At 40.3% G+C, this 17,992-nt stretch overlaps 3 protein-coding genes and 2 non-coding genes across 5 annotated transcripts; 2 read left to right on the top strand and 3 right to left on the bottom strand.

Annotated features, from left to right (window-relative positions):
* Positions 1–864: 864 nt before the first annotated feature.
* On the bottom strand, positions 865–11,882 carry daglb (diacylglycerol lipase, beta). The gene is made up of 15 exons (XM_084938354.1): positions 11,175–11,882; positions 10,922–11,073; positions 9,593–9,767; positions 9,221–9,488; positions 8,967–9,089; positions 8,750–8,877; positions 8,546–8,672; positions 8,364–8,447; positions 7,383–7,460; positions 7,217–7,297; positions 5,508–5,635; positions 5,209–5,277; positions 3,112–3,184; positions 2,764–3,017; positions 865–2,035 (listed from the first exon to the last, which is right to left on the bottom strand). The coding sequence occupies exons 1-15, from the start codon at positions 11,267–11,269 to the stop codon at positions 1,840–1,842; spliced, it is 2,031 nt and encodes a 676-aa protein (XP_084794480.1). The 5' UTR covers positions 11,270–11,882; the 3' UTR covers positions 865–1,839.
* Positions 11,883–13,144: 1,262 nt separating this feature from the next.
* LOC146382078 (uncharacterized) lies at positions 13,145–15,421 on the bottom strand. The gene is made up of 3 exons (XM_084936844.1): positions 15,221–15,421; positions 14,092–14,180; positions 13,145–13,993 (listed from the first exon to the last, which is right to left on the bottom strand). The coding sequence occupies exons 1-3, from the start codon at positions 15,227–15,229 to the stop codon at positions 13,261–13,263; spliced, it is 831 nt and encodes a 276-aa protein (XP_084792970.1). The 5' UTR covers positions 15,230–15,421; the 3' UTR covers positions 13,145–13,260.
* Positions 15,422–15,633: 212 nt separating this feature from the next.
* trnaq-cug (transfer RNA glutamine (anticodon CUG)) lies at positions 15,634–15,705 on the top strand. The gene has a single exon. It is a non-coding gene; the product is annotated as a tRNA-Gln (tRNA).
* A 182-nt stretch (positions 15,706–15,887) lies between these two features.
* Positions 15,888–17,425, top strand: mrpl58 (mitochondrial ribosomal protein L58). Its single transcript, XM_084936843.1, has 6 exons — positions 15,888–16,080; positions 16,290–16,314; positions 16,412–16,471; positions 16,577–16,659; positions 16,812–16,981; positions 17,060–17,425. The coding sequence occupies exons 1-6, from the start codon at positions 15,919–15,921 to the stop codon at positions 17,142–17,144; spliced, it is 585 nt and encodes a 194-aa protein (XP_084792969.1). The 5' UTR covers positions 15,888–15,918; the 3' UTR covers positions 17,145–17,425.
* Positions 17,426–17,910: 485 nt separating this feature from the next.
* On the bottom strand, positions 17,911–17,983 carry trnar-ucg (transfer RNA arginine (anticodon UCG)). The gene has a single exon. It is a non-coding gene; the product is annotated as a tRNA-Arg (tRNA).
* Between the last annotated feature and the right edge of the window lie 9 nt (positions 17,984–17,992).

Here is a 17,992-nt window from a genome sequence, read left to right as displayed (position 1 = left end):
GGTCATGGCTTTTACCTAGAGGTGGGATTTAAGATTATTTACAGCTGTTTATACCTGTGAAGATGTTCTTTAACCTGATGTTGGGTCTGTTCCCCAAATGGTCAAGGCAGATGAGGTTTCTGCTGGAGGTTTCTTCCTGTTAAAAGGGAGTTTTCTCCTCCCACTGTCACCGAGTGCTTACTTATAGGGAGTCTTCTGATCTTTGCCGTTTCCTCTGTATTCCTGTGGGTTCTTTACTTCACATTATAAAGCACCATGAGGCGACTGTTGTTGCTATATGGCACTAGTTAAGCAAAAATCAACTGAACTGAATGTGTTTACAGGACAAATTTATCCAATTTGGAACAGAAAAAAAAGTGTTTTTAGGGATAATATGTTGTTAATTTCTTTTTGATTTATGGTAAACACTTCCATAAAAGCAACCTTTTATACCAAACATCAAAGTTGAACACATTTTATGTTTCTTTCAGTCTTTATGTAATATATAGCCTTAAGTATAGCATTAATGCAGAGGTTCTAAAAAGAATCTCTGCACTAAAATATATATATATTTTAGTTAAAACTCTTTATTGCTTACATTGATCTCGTTGCCTCTTTCAAATGAGCTGTCTGCATTACATAACAATAGTCACTACTTTTTTTTCTTGAAATTGTTTGTGTTTAAAGTTAAAAATAGGGTAAGAACTAATGCCTCCTGGCCTGTTCATAATTACATCCCCCCAACTGACTCCTGTGGCTTCAGTCCGTGGATTAATCCCATTGTTAAGCTTTATAAAACTTGCTGGCTCTAAGATCAACAGGCTCCTCTCACTGAGAAACCCATTGTTTATTCAGAAGAGGGGAAAAATGAAAGAATAAAAAAGGTGTGCTTCACAAAAGAGTTTAATTGCATCCAGGAGTCCAATGCTTTCTATTGAGGATTTGAGATTGTTATGCAGGCATATTATAATATAATATATATATATCACCTGAAATGAGCAATATCCATGGCAAGTAAACAGGTTCCCACCTTTTGTGTAAGTACAATCTTTCTACTTCTTACACCAACACATTTATGTCAAACACCATGCACTATTCAAACTGCACTGAAGAAAAAAAAAAAAAAAATCTCACTGTAAACAAGCTGTGCTCATCACCGTGTCTCTCAGCTTGGTTTCTGTAATGCATAGGCACTGTTCACCCTGATGTCTCAAGACATTAAACACAGGACAAGCTAACCACAGCTACTACACAATGAAGGTGTGAATCCGGTACAAGTTTCTGTGGCGAAAGCTACCCCTATATCACTCTGACTCAGTCTGCTCTCACTCTCTGAAGAGAAAGAAGATAAGAAAGGAGGGGGCAGCCTCTTCCAACCACACACCGCTCACACATACATAAAAATCAACAACACCGGCATCACGGTAAAAACTGCAGCACTGTCAAATATTTTACACAACGCACATTCAAAGATCATGGCATTCAGTTGCTCAAGGAGTAACTCAAAGTCAAAATACATAAAATTATTTGATATAAATCATTAAAAGTGCAATTAAACAAATTAAACTTGTGCTCCAGAGAGTTTTTCTTTACAAATAAGGTTCCCTCCATGGCGATCATAACAGGCAGCTCTCTACGCTTTCATGTATTCTCTGATCAAATACTTGTATATTTGAAATCTTTGAAATTTCATAAGGCTTGGAGCCAAAATATGAGGAAATGGTGTGATTACAGGCCACGCGAACTACCTGAAGCAGTCCTTTATCAGGCATCGACACAGAAAACAAATGATCGGCAGGTGGTTTAAACATTGCGGAGGCTGGGAGTGAAGACACAAGGAAACAGTCTCTATGGTACATTTCAGACAGCGTTGTGCTGGCTGTCGCTTAAAGATGAAGGGCACAGGGAAAAGGGCTTGTCCTTGGTCAGAGTGCCGAGTGCTCGGAGCACAATGTCGGGCATGTGATCCGTAAGCATCCTGGGGCTGATCAAAATACTCCGGAATGCCATTTCATTTGACCAGTCTGCACGGTAGCGGACCTGGGAAAAGCAGGATCTAAGGGAAATAGAGGACAGAGTGACCAAATAATTTATGTGTTTATCTCTCATAACACTATACGCATCTAAAATTATTAGTTAGGCTTAGGGGTTATAATGAACATGAACACATGACAGCCTAAACACAGTTTACAGACTATAGATAAATAATGGAAGTAGCTTGCTTTAAAAGAATGGGGGTATTTTTTCTAATGTCCAGCAGGGGGAGACTCCTCTGGTTGTAAAATGATCTGCATAGGAAAACTGCCCTCGGCTCCTTTGATCCATGCCATCAGTAAATATTTTTCTGATGAGTTTATGTCTTCAGTTTCCAGTTTCAAGTCTTACTAAATGCACCACGATGTTGACTTTGGACATAACTTCTCCCATTAGCGTCCCAAAGAATTCGAATGGTCTATGCACAATCGTACTCCATCAGTATGCAGTAACCCTTGGTCCTTCCCCCACACATCTAGTTTGAAACACTAGCATAGTGATCAAAAATACACAACTGGTCCTCATATGCTAAGCTAGCAAAATTGCCATTGGGTTCCCTAATTGCTTTACTGTTGATGGGGATATGAAGTACTTTTGAACCGCAAACCAGTCAGTGATCAACCAAGAATGTGTCAAGAACTTTTGCCTTTCTTGAAAAAGAATTACAAGATACACAAAGTCATCAACACTTGGAAAGTCTGCTGTGAATCTGCTCATTGAAAAAAAACAAAAAAACATTTGCAGACCCACCTCCGTGTCGGCCCATCTTCTGTGATATGCAGAATGCGTCCCGGCAGGAAGAGAGGCAAGTGTGCAGGTGTGTGGGCGGGTGATTCATCCGATCCCAGGCTCTGATAGGAGGATGAGTGGCGAACGATTAGAGACTCCTCTCCCAGGAGGGGCTGGCTAAGCTCTTGCTCCCTCCTGTTATCCATCTCAGTGGGGCAGTCATCCGGGTCTCCGCCAAACAACTCATACCAACATCCCTGCAGCAGGATGCGGTACTGCAATGCAAACATGAAAAAGGGTCCAAAATTCACAAGTGCAACTTCATTTCCAGATAGTCTAAAGGCGTAGGGCTATATGAAGGGTTCTTACTTTGGGTTTATTGCAGTTTGAAACTATTTTCAGTAGCTTTCTCTTCAGATCCTCCATGTTTGGAATGCTCAGTCTTAGCGGAAAACAAAACAAACAGAGACAGTTGATTGATTATAAGGTTGTCTGTGCAACATTCATAAAAACTCAAAAGATCACGTTTGTCTGCAAACATTCACTAAAACAACTTGAGAAACTGGAGATTTTGTGTCGTACTCTGGTCCATCCATGCTTTTTTCCCCCTAGTGACAGGTGGTTGCCTGGGGGTCACTGACCAGTCAGTAGGCCTGTGTGATTGGGGCTTTAGCAATCATTTTCCCAGCAAATGTCATCGAACTCCAGCGAACTTTCCCTGGTGGCTCATAAACCCTTTTTATTGCTCGATGAACTGGTTTGAAAGAGGACAACAGTGAAAGATCCATGTTGGGTGGTAGCAAAATGTCTAAATTCACAAGCTGACATTTCCCTTGAGTAGCTTACAATCATAGGTGTATAATTAAAAGTGACACGCTTTTGAGAGTGACTTGTTGGTTTGTTTGTTTGTTTGTTTTTTGCCTGTGCTGTCCGGCAGTGTAGTAATCAGAATTGTTGTCTGAAGGCCAAACAAATTTATTTCCCCAAGTGGACCATTATGGCTTTTGCTATACTGGTCCACTATTTTATTAGACTTTTATAAGGATTTTTTTTATTTTTTATTTGGAGTTAATATATTTTACAAATAGGGAATATTTTTTCCCCCTCACATTTTTTTCCTAGATCAAATGAGTGTGGATTGAATTTTTTTAACAAACAAACAAACACAAAAAAAACTCTACCATCAATATTATTTATGAGAAGTCTGGAATTTATTTTACTGTCTGTTTGATCTTTGTACTGGTAACCCAGAAGTGGAAAAAGTTTATGATTAGAATATGTTTTAAGAAAAAAGGAAGTTACAGCCTAAAAAAAACCTTCCGGTTATATTCTTCACATGAAACTTAATTCCTAAAGAAATTATTATTATTATCATCATCAGCATCATCATTTTCTAAGGTACTCTTACCATAATACAAAAAAAATTGTTGGTAGAGTACAGGGAAGAAAATACTGATGAATCACAGACTGACGTGCGCGCTGTTTGTGAAATAAATGTAGTAATGTACCCACTTATCTGTTATAGCAGATATACTGCTAGCAATATGAACAGACAGAGCGATGGTTAGCCAGCAGCTGTAATGCTGCTGTGACGTCGTTATTTCACAAAATTAGCTCATAGAATAACTTGAAAATAAACAGCTGCATTAATTAGCCAAATTAGCTGATGTTACTTACTTAAGATAGGAATTTGCTACTTTACACTGTTAGCAGCTAGTCTATGTTAGCAGGTGAGCTAGCATTAGTTAACAATGACATATTGCTAGTGACTGAACTAACTCTTCCTCGTTGTCTTACTTATAGGACGAAAACAAACATCACTTTGTCTTTTTTGTCCTGACTTGAAGTTGGTTTGAGACTAAGTGGACAGAGAGAACAGACTTCTTAGATTCTAAATATTTCAAGTACATAAAATAAAAACACTCACGGCTGTTATATTACCTGATCACATTTTTGATTCCTTAATATTTAGATCACTTTAATGGCATCGTGTATACAAACACATGATAATATATTATTAGAAATCAACTTAAGAGGAAATACTACAGAGTCTGAAAATGTTCAGTTTTTTAAAACATGTCACCATCTGTTCACACAAGTTTACATCCTTAGATATAGAAATTTGAGTTAAAATATTGACAAAGGCTTAGAAAGTAAAGGAGTGTGTCAGTTACACTTGTATTCTCCTATGTGAGTAATAACAAGGTAGAGCCAAATATAGAATCTCCATCATGCAGTAGTCTATAATAGTTTCACCACAGAACATTCATGCAGGCTTTTTGAAGACAGCACTGCTGTGTGCTAACACACAAATATACACGACCTTTAATGATCCACTGTGAACAGTGAAGATCAGTGTCACAAGCATCTATTCAGCATCACATACTGACTATGAGCTCTGAATTTAGTTAATCAATACATTCTGATTACTAAGAAGTAAATAATGTAACGAGCTTTCCGTGTTACCTGGGAACCAGATCCTTTCCCAGGACCACTGAGACCACAAAGTCCTTGGAGTAATCAGCTAAAGCTTTACTGCACACAGAGAGGAAGTAGAACAAAAAACACATTAAGAAAACTGTCCCATACCTGACAGTTTACAAGCGTAATCAACTATTTAAATATGACATTACATACATCACATTAGCTGTGTGGCAAAGCAGTTTTTCTAATTACTAATTACTCTTCCACCAGATCTGTCCACAGACAGCTGCCTGTAGCTGCCAATTAAAATCGGTCCTGACCTCAGACTTTGTCAGCCTTACCTTAGGAGGCCCCCTGGTGGAGAGAATGCATAGCACTGCAGGGTGGGGAAGGAATTGCGCAAGAGGATAGCCAGCACTGAGGCTGCACCAGCACCCAAACTGTGACCGGTGATCACCAATTTATACTCCTATGAAAAACAGGAACACAAACACGTCATCTGTGTGGCTTCAAACAGAAGAAGGGAGATAACTGCCCGTGTGCACACACACAGAAAGCAGAGCTGTTATTTTTCCATATAGGAGGCAAAACAGCAGGCCAGTTTTATATTTTCAAATTATCTCACAAATAAAATCTTGTGAGTTTTTTTAATAGAGTTTCAGCTGAAACACACATTTAAGCAATCAAACCAACTTTGTAGCCACTTCAAACTTTAAGCTCCTTTTCTGAGAATCCACAAGTGAAAACTTCAGAAAGTGTTTTTTGGGTAAATCTTCAAGGGTGTTGACATCACCACGTGGGATAAAAATGAACGTTACATTTGAAATTCTCTGCACTCAAGGTTGCAAAACTGAGAAGGCTGAGTTAGAGCGAATTAGGTGCGGTTTGCAAGTTTAACTGACAACTTATGGTGACACTGTGAGACACATGCAAATTCTTGATAATCGCAGTATCATATATGGTTTTACCAACTGGTTATCATGAGCATGTGAAGCTTAGCTGGTGCCGCAGAATGAATCCAAAGGAGAATATACTTTGAGTAGTAAAAATGTTTTTTCCACCAAGAATATGTGCAACAACCTACTAACAACTTTCTGATGTTGAAAAAAGTTGTTTTTCCTTCATGTTGGGCTTGGTTTGGAGCCACAACCCTGTGATTGTTCTCTTGGCTCTTGCATCACACGTTTTAGCAGATTAAAAAGAAGAACTGTTATAAAGCTTTACGTATAAGTGGATTGAGCACATTGGATAATTTAATAATTCTTTATTATATGACTACATTCAAAGATACCATTGACTCTTAAGGAATCATGTGTTGAAGATGAGTCTCATTTCACAATGTAGGTAAAAAGGACACCTTTGAGATCACATAACTTGTTTTGACCAAACACCAATCCCCCATTGGGATTTGGCCCCTGAGAGTTTAACCAAAATGGGTTTTTTCTTTTCTTTTCAATGAATTATCAGAAAACAGCTCAAACATCCAGGATAGCAACGTTTGTTTTCTGTTCTTCTTGACATTAAATCGGTGCAGTTTTTATACAAGTCCTGTGACACTGATGTTCAGGTGGTTATGAGGAAAAAAAACCCTGTTTTTTAGCCTTGAAAATGTTATGTTGCTCTCTCTTGTGGCCAAGCATCAAGGATCACAAATGGTGGACATTTGGACACACCCTTGTGTACTTCAAGCACCCGTAACTCAGACTGACTTCATAAAATTCAAGTCAGTTTTATTTATGAAGTGTCAGTTCACAAGAACAGTCGCCTCAGGGTGTTTTATATTGGAAAGACCCTAAAATATTAGAATAAAAAAAGAAAAATCAAATGACCCTCTATTAGCAAGCACTTAGCGACTGTGGGAAGGAAAAAAACCCCTTTTAACAGGAAAAAAAACAAAAACAAACAAAACCCCCAAACGAAAACTACTGATTCTCAGGTGGTTCAGTGGGAAATACTGCCTGATCTTTGATGAAATGATCTAGTTGTGATAAAACTAAAATAACCTAAAGTGTAACTGAAAGGTAGCCTCTGCCCCAGTTACATTTCTTACCGGTGCAATGGAGAAAGCCTGGTTCAGGATGCCATCGTTCACCAGCCTCTTGTAGACGTAACCCGCTGCCTGGCTGATGCCCTGCAGGAGACACAGACATCTGCTGAATCTGGCAGGAACCTCAACAATGACAACCTTGGAGAGCTGTATTTAAATGAATGTTCACCTTGTGGGCGTAGCAGGCTCCCAACACTCCTTCTATAGGCAGGTTCTCACATTCAGCAGACAGGTCTGTGAGGACATCCTGCAGGAGACATGAAGTTTAACTCTCTTGTGGGTAAAAATCATTCAGCTCCTTCCTAAAGCTCCAGACTCATAAGAAGAAATGTTAAATTAATCCAAATCTAAGCACCATTTCGCCTACATCACTCACATGTGTCGACACTCAATGATGCAAACACACCTTCTTTCACTTCAACTTTGTTTTTGTATAAGTGCTATTGAGTGAGTGCTGAAGGGTCACATGGCATCAGATGGGGACATAAGACCTGTATTTATCAGTCTATCCTTTCACTGACTTTTCACTTCGTTGCACACAAAAAAGAGGGAAGTGATACTGAAAATTAAGAGACAAGAATAGACAGTAAGCATTACAAATGTGGCTCTGAGTGTATTCTTTGGATTTTGTATCTGTCACACAGAAAAGGCCAGTACAAAAACTGCTTTTTTCAAAATATGAACAAAGGGAATGTCCACTATTAATGTGATGGTGGATAGCTCTGTTCTCTCAGAGGGATGAAAAAGAAAATGAGTTGAAAATACACATGGGTTAGCCACTTAAAGTTTGTGTATGAGGAAAGCACCACGCATGGATCAGTCATGACCCTAAAATCACCACCATATAATTGTATTGTTTCATATCTCATGCTGCCAGAAAAAGACTTCTGAAGGTGTCCTGTGATATAAAGCCAGGACACAAAGGCAGATTGGTGGAGTGACATCAAAGCCTGCCAGCAAGTAAACACAAGACAGGAAAGCTCATGTATAGCTGGTTAGTATCGACTTTCAAAATAAGAATGAGAGGGCTGTCTGTGGGGAAGGGAAGAAAAAAACCCCAAACATACAACAAACAATCCATACTTAGACAGCTGATACCCCATACTATTTTTGGCAAGGGAAAAGGGGGAAAAAATAGGTCCCAACTCACTTTCAGTGAAAGAGTTCCTCTGACAGCCACCAGAATCGCCTCCCTCTTATGATCCAGAGCCACGAAGAAGGGGATCTCATAGATCTGCAACATACCACGTGTGCTTAGATGTGCTGTCGTGAGGCTGGAGGTGGCCTTCAACTTGAACCTTATGTAACGTAAATGGCGAGTGAAACCCCCACCTGGTTGTGGAAGCTGACGTGGATAAAGTCTCTGTACTGCAAACCAGTGGTTTGTAGGATGGATGAGAAGTGGCAGCCGAGGTGATCTCCTCCAACGATTTCGTCCTCGGCTACGCGACTCCTGCAGCTGAAACACGTGCATTAGGATTTGGGTTACTTGTCTCACCAAAGGTTCCGCTGATTCCAACGCGCACAACACCTTACCAGTCTCCACTGAGCTTGCAGGGCCCGGTAAAGAGGTTGGAGTAAATGTACAGCGGCCAGCCGTAAGCCGCTGCAGCAAACTGCATCCAGTGGGTGGCTTTCTCCAGCTCGTCCTCCAGATCTTCTCCCTTGAAATGGTAAAAGACAAATAAGTAGGATTCTGCTTTGCTGCTTTCACAGCCTGAGCTCGACTTCATCTACATGAATCATGACTTACTACAGGAGAGGAAGGGCTGTGAGGGACTACGAGATCAGGATCTCTGCTTCGCTCCATCTTATCCTGCTCCTGGTGCAGCAGAGCCAAACCGGCTGCTATGTCACTTGGAACCAGATCTGTGTCCTGCAGCATGACAGAGAGGATCTCACAGTGGGTTTTGCATCAGTGGAAATTATATTCGACGCAGCTTATCTTAATGTTAAATACATTCTTTTTTTCAGCCTGTATTCTGCTTCGTTTCAAAAATCTCTTACAGAGAAGAAGCTGCTGAAGAGCTGAGAGATGCTGGAAAACGCTGCCCGGGAGCTCTCGTCCTGCGGCAGGCAGCAGCATAGGAGCCGCAGCCTGCTCTCCCACACTTTAACAGCGAGTGAGCGAGCCGTGGATAGAAACTGGGTGCCCTCGCTGCTCTGCATGTCTCGCACTCCCAGCGGCTCCATGGCAGGAGGCTGAGGACGAGGGTTTCCCAGTGGGTCAAAAACAAACACTACCCCCACAGCTGTGAACAGCAGGATGATCCAGCTGTTGCCACAAGATAAACAAGTGGGGGAAAAAAGGTTGATCAAAGCAACGTTAACTAATTAACTAGTTGAATAAACCAAAATCCTCACACCTGAACAACCTACCTGGCGACAACTGCCGAGATAACGGCTCCTACCGTGGCAGGATCACAGCCACGGCCATCATCCGACACCCAGACAGCTCCCAGACAGGCCCACACCAGCTCAGGGACATACAGTATCGCCCGCAGGTACACCAGCGCAGGCATAGAGCGCCGCGGGCCGGGGTTTGTAATGGTACCTGAGAGAGTAAAAATTAATTTACACTAAAGATACAGAAAGAAATTTCCATAACAGACAGGCAGATCTTTAAATGTGCAACATATAAGAGTGTTAGTTTGAAAACTTTCAAATCAGTAAAATTGTTTCTGCAAAGAGCCAATCACCAGCCAAACCAGAAAACATTTGAGCCAATCACGTGTTGGACTGATGCATGCTATGGTCTGCGACAGTTTTAACTGTTTTCATCTAAAGTTAGTATTCTAACCAGCTATCCCTTAGCCAACATCTTTTAGAAAACGCAACTTGATGCGACAACAAGTTAGTCCAGCATTCAGCCAGCTCTCCGCCCAACATGAAGAAGGAAAAGGCAGGAGAATTAAATCAAAATATTCACAGCTGTCCTTTCTCACATGTAGCACACAGCATGAAAAATGTGCGCTTCAGAAGTATCCACACTACCCCAAATTCTCCATTAGATTTAAGTCAAGAAGCTGCCAGAACAGAGCATGCAGGGAGCTTCCAGGATGCCCACTCGCTAGCTGCTCTATTCCCACATCATATGTACTCTGTACTAGGGAGCTAGCCAGTAAAAGACTACTCATATCTGAATGACTGCAGTGATACACTCCTCTGTTGGGCATTTTCTAGAAAAGTGCAGGTGTGGAAAAGACACACTCCTTCTCAAGCACGGTCTAATGCATGGGTTAGGATTTGCCAATTTTCCCCATCAGAAAACTCTTACACAATAAAAAGGAGATGCTCAATATATGTTGCTAAAGAAGCAAACGGGAAATGACTCAATGTCATTGTTCAGTTTAGGGTTCACTTCAGTTGATCTAAAATGCTGCTGCACGAGTACTGACAGGGACTAGAACGAGACAGCATATTTCTCCGATACTGGCTTCTCTTCATTGGCTCCCTGTTAAATCCAGAACTGAATTTAAAATCCTGCTCCTCACATTTAAGGTCTTGAATAATCAGGCCCCAAATTATCTTAATGACCTTATAGTACTGGGTATAGCATCACCCAATTAGAGCTCTTCACTCTTAGACTGCAGGCTTACTTGCGGTTCCTAGGTTGCTCTGTTACAGTTCAGTCATTTTCAGGTTAAGATTGTGGCCCTTGTGTGTGCACTAAGGAGGCAGACTTCTAATGGACTCCAACTAAGTTACCTTGAGCACTGATGTAGACAATAGCACACAGTGAGAGGATGATGAGTGCCAGCACAACCAGCAGTCCAACCAGGTAGCTATGAAGAACTGCTCTTCCGTTACATTCGAAGTGACCCTTGTGATAAATGAATAACACCATGGTGCCAATCCACCTGGAGAAAGACAACAACAAAGTCAGTTATATTAATGCGCCGAGTTAGGCAGGCTTAGGTTAGCAAAGGTGTTTCAGTATTCACGAGAGTAATCAACATACCAAAGTATACGGATGAACAGTTCAAAGGAGCCCGGGAAGACCAGATCGTCGCTGGCTATCCCCCAGCGCCGACCAAACACCACCATTCCAGGCATTTTGCAGGTAAACAGCGGAGATCTCTCACTGAGGATGGCTTCGCCGCTACACAGTGGACAGGCTTCTCTTGAGCAACACAAAGTTCACGTCATGCATGACTTCACTGACAAAGCAACAGCCAACCCAGCTGGCAACGATCTTCACCCACTGGTATCTCATCAAAATTCCAACGTTGCATAATTATCCAATACGATCTGGACCCCACACCGCTAACTCCACCCTGGCGCGTGTGTCAGCTACACCCGACAAGGCCGACCTGTGACTCTGTTGTTCTAAGACTTGTGCGACCTGCTGGCACTTGGTTTGGCTAGCATTAGACCGTGCAACTAATGCTGTTAATGGGACAGCCTGCAGGATGTTACGCGATTAGCATCTAACCTTAGCTAAAAATACTATCGAGCTATTCCGAGAAACTAAACACAAATACCAATGACAAGGACTATCTATTTAGCTAGTAATGTGTCAGCATATTACTGAGTACGCCATGCCGCCTGATAAATGTTAGGGAAACAAAAACGAATACATTTGAGTAGGTTTAGGGTTGTTTTGTCAGGAAAATTAGCAGTGTCCGTCCGCATATGTTTTCCGGTGAAACAGGGACAAACTAGTGTTCCGGTTTCTTGTTCACCATACAGACAGAAATATAGCTCTCTTCTGTTGAGAGTTTCCAGCTGAAGCACGATTTCACAACATGAGATACTGGAGGGAGTACTGTCGATACCGATACAGATACTTTTAACTTAAAGGCAGCTTAAGAGCAGCATGACATGACTGATGAACTAAATTATCATCAACCTGTCAAAACACGTTTTTAATGACTGTTCATTATTATTTGAATGCCTGAATAGTTAATAGGTAATCAGTCTTCTAAAGCAACAGCTATCACAAAAATAAAACTTTATCTTTATTATTAGTTAATGTTGAAGTGTGACTTATTGAGAGGACCAGTATTTACACAGACATGTCTCCTTTCTGATGTATGTATGTATCTAAGTATAGATCCTATCGCAAAGTATTCATCCAATACATATGCCAGTGTTGGTATTGATTCTACCAATATTTGGATACCACTTCTAGTAATGGCTGCATGGTACAAATGGGATTCCTTCTTTGATTTCTCAAGAGCATTTTATACAATATAGATGTCAGATATATGCCAGAAACATTATCCCACCATCTCTTGGATTACTGACTGCCTGACAGATTTTAGATGAGTAAATTATCATTTTGCCACGTTGCCACAGGTGGTGACAAAGATTATGTGTGTGTAATGTATGGCTTTAATTCAATTCAGTTTTATTTACATAGCGCCAAATCACAACAACAGTCGCCTCAAGGTGCTTTATATTGTAAGGTTGACCCTACAATAACAGGGTCAATAAATCAATCAATAAACACTCTTCTGTGGAGTTTATGGTCCTAGTCATTAGTTACAGTTCTTATTTAGTTCCTCATGAAGAGTTAAACTGATTATGAAAAAGACTGGGCATGTTTTAGAGCATGGTGATTTTGTGACTCTTACATATGAGCATGCAGTGTCCTTCATTCCTAAATCAGAGCCACCAATTAAAATGAGCTAAAATAGATAAATAAATAAATGTGGGGGGAAAAGAGCTGGTGATAATCAAAATACACAAGTTGAGGCTTCAAACGCATAATGCGGTTTCCATCTTTATTACACAGTATATGGTTTTGTTGCTATATTTTTATGTCACTCAAGAGATACCATACTTACATACATATGACTCTCACTGCAGTTTGTTGTTTGTCTACAATATTATTTGCACGCACGTCTTTGGATGTACATTTAGTTTCAGGATATGATGAAACCATCGATGATCAAAAAAAACTTGACAGCTTACTCTGATCCATGTTCAATGTTTTATTACAATACTCCAAATATACAAATCCTCTTTAAATCCTTCAAGATAAACATTACTTAAAAAAAGACAAATTTAATAGCTCATCTTCAGATCCCTCAGGATAAATATTAGAGAAGGGGGGCAATCATAAATTGAGGCTTGCCATTAAAGAAATCCAGTTTTTGGCATTCACTGGTGACAAAGTTGTCACCAAATCTCTTTTTTACAGCAGAAGCCATGGAGGACAGCCTCTTCCGGACACCATCACCCTTTCTGTTCATCAAAGGTGGAACCGGTTTTCTGTCGTCCTGGCTGTTTTCATCAGTGTGATGTGGTTTCACATCTCTGAACGGAACAACCTTGAATGACCTCTTGGAGAAAAGCCTCTTCAACAGGTTGTCAGGTTTCTGTGCAGACGCTGTTAGCCGTGTTTTCAGTCCTTCTGCAACAGCTGCTTCAAAGGCAACATCCCCAGAGTCCAGGGCAGCAAGCAGAAGGTATTTGGAGCCAAACTGTGTGCAAAGGTCTTTGTAGATGGGGATGAGCACTTTGTCAAAGGCTTTTGGGTCAGTAAACCGTAAGTCAAGAGGGGTTCTCTCTCTCACACATGCCTCTAATTTACTCAAGTCCACATTGCTTTTTGGTGTGCGGGTCTTTATCTCAATGTGAGCCACCAACTGCTCGAGAAACAACTTGAGGAAAAACCTCTCCTCCTCTATCAGCTCCTCTGAAGAAGCCGTGCCACAATTAAAAGGTTGTGGAAGTGTATTTGGACGATCTGAGACGTTTGAGCTCTGTAACGGAGGGCAAATGATGTCTTCCAATTCTGGCTCGACACATCCAGGTAAAGACATCTGCAGCCTAGAATAAACAATTAAAAATGATTAAGAAAACCAAATAAGTATATGCTCATAATTTCAATTTCTGGGTGTACTGATGAGTTTAGACTTGTTTCTTACACGTGTGACACATCTCGCAGGCATGGGGTGGCGATTGTTTCACAGTCCAACTGAGCAGGCCCCAGTCCTCCAGCTCCATCAGAGGGAATCTAGAAAAGAAAGACAACCACATTTCAGCAAGCAAGAGATCTCAAAAAAGCTCTCACTTTTATACTTTTAAATCATCACTTTAAAATCAGCCACTGCTTCATGCGGCCGCTCACGAACCAAATCTGGGAGCAGGCTGCATTGAAACGCCACATATAAACCCATATGACACCGTGTGCTAAGATTATATAGCAGAAATAAATAAAGACTACATTTTGTATTTTCGTTTTTTCATGTAGGAAGTCAGTGTTACTATGGCCCCTTTGATGGGGGCAAATGTTTTTGAGATGGATTAATAATACATCAAGAACATACATCAAAAAGTCAAGAACACTTTTTGTCTAAATATAGATAACAGATATAAAAATATATTACTACATTAAAATCATGTTAACAGAATCATGCAATAAGATCACATAGACATTTTTTTTTTAAGTAACCAAAACTTTTAAATAAAGCTTTTGTTGCTATGGGAGCATTTGTTTATTTTTTTGCAAATATTCTACTGTTTCTACTGTTTGAAAAGTACATTTTACTCAAACAGATTGATGATCTGATGAGTCTTACATTGATGCAGACAACAGATGTTAACAGAAGTTGCAATATTACCAGATTTAACAACAGATCATAACAGAAATGCGCAAAAAAGATCGTGTAAAGACCACATTTGAATAATTATTTAAAATGAAGAGAAACAAAATCCCTCATATGTTCTTCTTCATTTTTAGGTATCATTTTAAATTTAAATGTAGTCACCGTTTGATGGTGATGCCATTAATACAAACAAGATGCCTGTAGTTGTTTGCTAGCTAGCAACCCTGACATTACCATGGGTTGTTCATATTCAGTTTAAACAAATAACCTAGAGATACAATTAATTTAAGTTTAAGTTTACAGGTAGCAGAGGAAACATACTAAATATCCCAAAAAGTTCCCTCCTTATCTCATAATCACTTATAAAGGATTTTATCGAAAGACAAATATGAGTGGCCCTATGTTTTGGTTCAAATGTGTGCGATAAATCAAAGTGTGTATCTTCTACCTTGTTCATTTTAGAGCTGCTGTTTAATCTGAGCAATTCAGCACTTTGTCCAAAAGGTAAATTTCTCCTTCTGTCTGTTTTGCACAATCTGCACTTTTTCCAGCTAGCCGTCTCCTCCGAGTACTTTCCACAACGAAGGTCAGTGAGAAAGTGAGATCCGTTCCATTTGCGTCATTTATAAAAGGTCAGGGTCGCCTTCCAGATACCTCGGAACCCTAATGTCAGCGGGAAAAACAGGATTTGTTCGTCGCAACAGGTGACATGGTAAAATGCCAGCTAGTGGAGCCATTAAACAAACTCAGGCCTCTGCATCATGTGAGTTAACATTGTATTAATAATTTATGTGTCAATGGTAGTAGCGTGATCTTTCTTTCTCGTGGTTGAATACATAAAAAATTGACACTCGCACGTGTGGTTCCATGGTGTAATGGTTAGCACTCTGGACTCTGAATCCAGCGATCCGAGTTCAAATCTCGGTGGAACCTAACTTTTTCTTAATGTCTCTGCTTGCAAACATGTGGACCAAACCCAAATGTAAATTAACATGTATCTCACTAGCACACACACAGCTTTAATACTACTAACAAACCCCGACGTTTGGTGTGGAATATACCAGCACACATACATGTGCTACCGTCACGAGACGCAGCAACAGCTACACGACGTTCTTTCGACCGTCCTGAAGACGTCACTCCAACATGGCGGCCTCCATTGCGCGACGTTCCTATGTGTTTTGTCGTTGTGTAGGAATAAACGTGATTAGGCAGCATGTAACATTACGGAATGTTGTACTGAGGCACACTAACAACACTTTTCAGTCGAGTGTTAGTTACGGGACCCGAGAGGCAGCCGGCACACAGGTCAGTAAAATAAACGCGAACAGTTTCTGTCTTTCTGTTGTAGGAAGAATGCCTCTGAAAAGTCCCTTAAAAAAGGACTAGTTTACCTACTGTTTCCGAATAAAGCTTATTGGACGTATTGAACGTAGTGTATTATCCCATGATGTGTTTAGTTTGAGTAGTTTAAGTTGTTGCCATCGAGAAACAGGTTTTATTTTGACTTTTTTCAGGAAACCCAAGTTCACATTCCAGTAGGTAAGGACAAACAAACATATTTTCAAGAGGAATCACATATAAATGTCATGTCATTTATACGGTGTATTAATCCATATGGTCTTGTGTTATGTATTAGAACGTTTGACGGTATCTTACAGCAGAAGCAGCGGTCCTGGGGGTCAGCATGTCAACAAAGGTTACCACAGTTTAATTTTAAATGAAAAATAAATGCTTTCTGGTGCATAATTAGTGCATAACATAGTGCATGTTAATAAGATGGTCTACCATTTTCAATCCACAGTCAGCACAAAAGCAGAAGTCCGATTCCATGTGCAAACAGCAGAATGGATCCCAGAAGATGTTCGGAAAAAAATCCTTGAAAAGGTTTGTTTTCACATACTGTGAGTTAAGAAATATGTCTGACTTGTTGATGTCAATTTCATTCATTTCTACTCTTGCATCACAGTTAACAGAAAATACAGTTATTCTCTTTGCAGATTTTTTTTAACTTTTTAATTTTTGATGTTGCTGTGCAGAACAAAACCCGAATCACTAAGGCCGGGGAACTGCTGGTGACCTCAGAGCTGAGTAGGAGTCAGCAGAGAAACCTTTCTGACTGCATACAGAAGATCTCTGCCATCATAGCAGAAGCCAGTGAGAAGCCCCATGAGCCAACAGCTGAAGACATCGCTCTCAGGGCAGCAAGGTACTGCTTAGAGTGGCGTTATTTGGTTGTTGATCTACTTTAAAAATGGCTAAATTTGACCTGAAATGTGTTGTGCAGGTTGGAAAAGAGGAACAAGGAGCGCCTCAGAAAGAAAAAGATTCATTCAGCTACCAAGCAGAACAGACGTGTGGATTTTGACTAAGTGGATGACTGTTATACTTCTCCCTCCTGCGATTTAGTGGCTATAATAATCAATCCTGTGATTTTATACTATTTATTAAGTGGTTGATGTACATATTGGGTTTTTGTTGTTGTTTTTCTTGTTGTTTGTAAAATAAACACTGAAAGCGTTTCATACTAAACACCAACAATGTTTTAAGTGAAGACTACTTTTAACTAAGAATGCTACTTTACCACACTAGGTTTAACGACACTTATAAAATTACGCTTATAGTAATAATAAACAGCACTTTGTTGAAGAGAGAAGAGCCAAGGGTTATTCTTTCATGAAAAAAAAAAACAAGGCTTAGCAGAGGATGGTTTCGATCCATCGACCTCTGGGTTATGGGCCCAGCACGCTTCCGCTGCGCCACTCTGCTGCCGATGGTGAGGTGAGTGATTATTTCTGTATTTAACTCAATGTTATACGTGTTTGTTGTTGCCAGAACTGACTGATAAGATTGCTAGTTTTTGTAACATTAGTGTCTTAATCTTAAAGAATAATCGTTTTCGCTAGTAAGTTAACCATAACGTTAGCGTTCGCTTGGACGGATACCATCAATCATTATTAGCTTCAGTAGGAGTTCCGTTTCACATACACAACATCTTCATTTCGTTTGGCTTTTAATTTTAACATTGACTCAGGGACACAAACATTCCAAAAAACTGCTGTCGTTTGGTGGAAGGTTAGCTGTCTAAAGAGCAACTGAGTCGAAAGCGAATTTGGAGGCTGCGACGTAAGCAAAAGTCGACCACGAAGGGACTCGAACCCTCAATCTTCTGATCCGAAGTCAGACGCCTTATCCATTAGGCCACGCGGTCAGATTGATA

The sequence above is a fragment of the Perissodus microlepis genome, chromosome 8, assembly GCF_051167445.1.
Source record: "Perissodus microlepis isolate ML-2025 ecotype Zambia chromosome 8, ASM5116744v1, whole genome shotgun sequence".
Taxonomy (NCBI): domain Eukaryota; kingdom Metazoa; phylum Chordata; class Actinopteri; order Cichliformes; family Cichlidae; genus Perissodus; species Perissodus microlepis.
The sequence above is the reverse complement of the archived record's forward strand: the minus strand, read 5'-3'. Positions and strand labels throughout refer to the sequence as shown.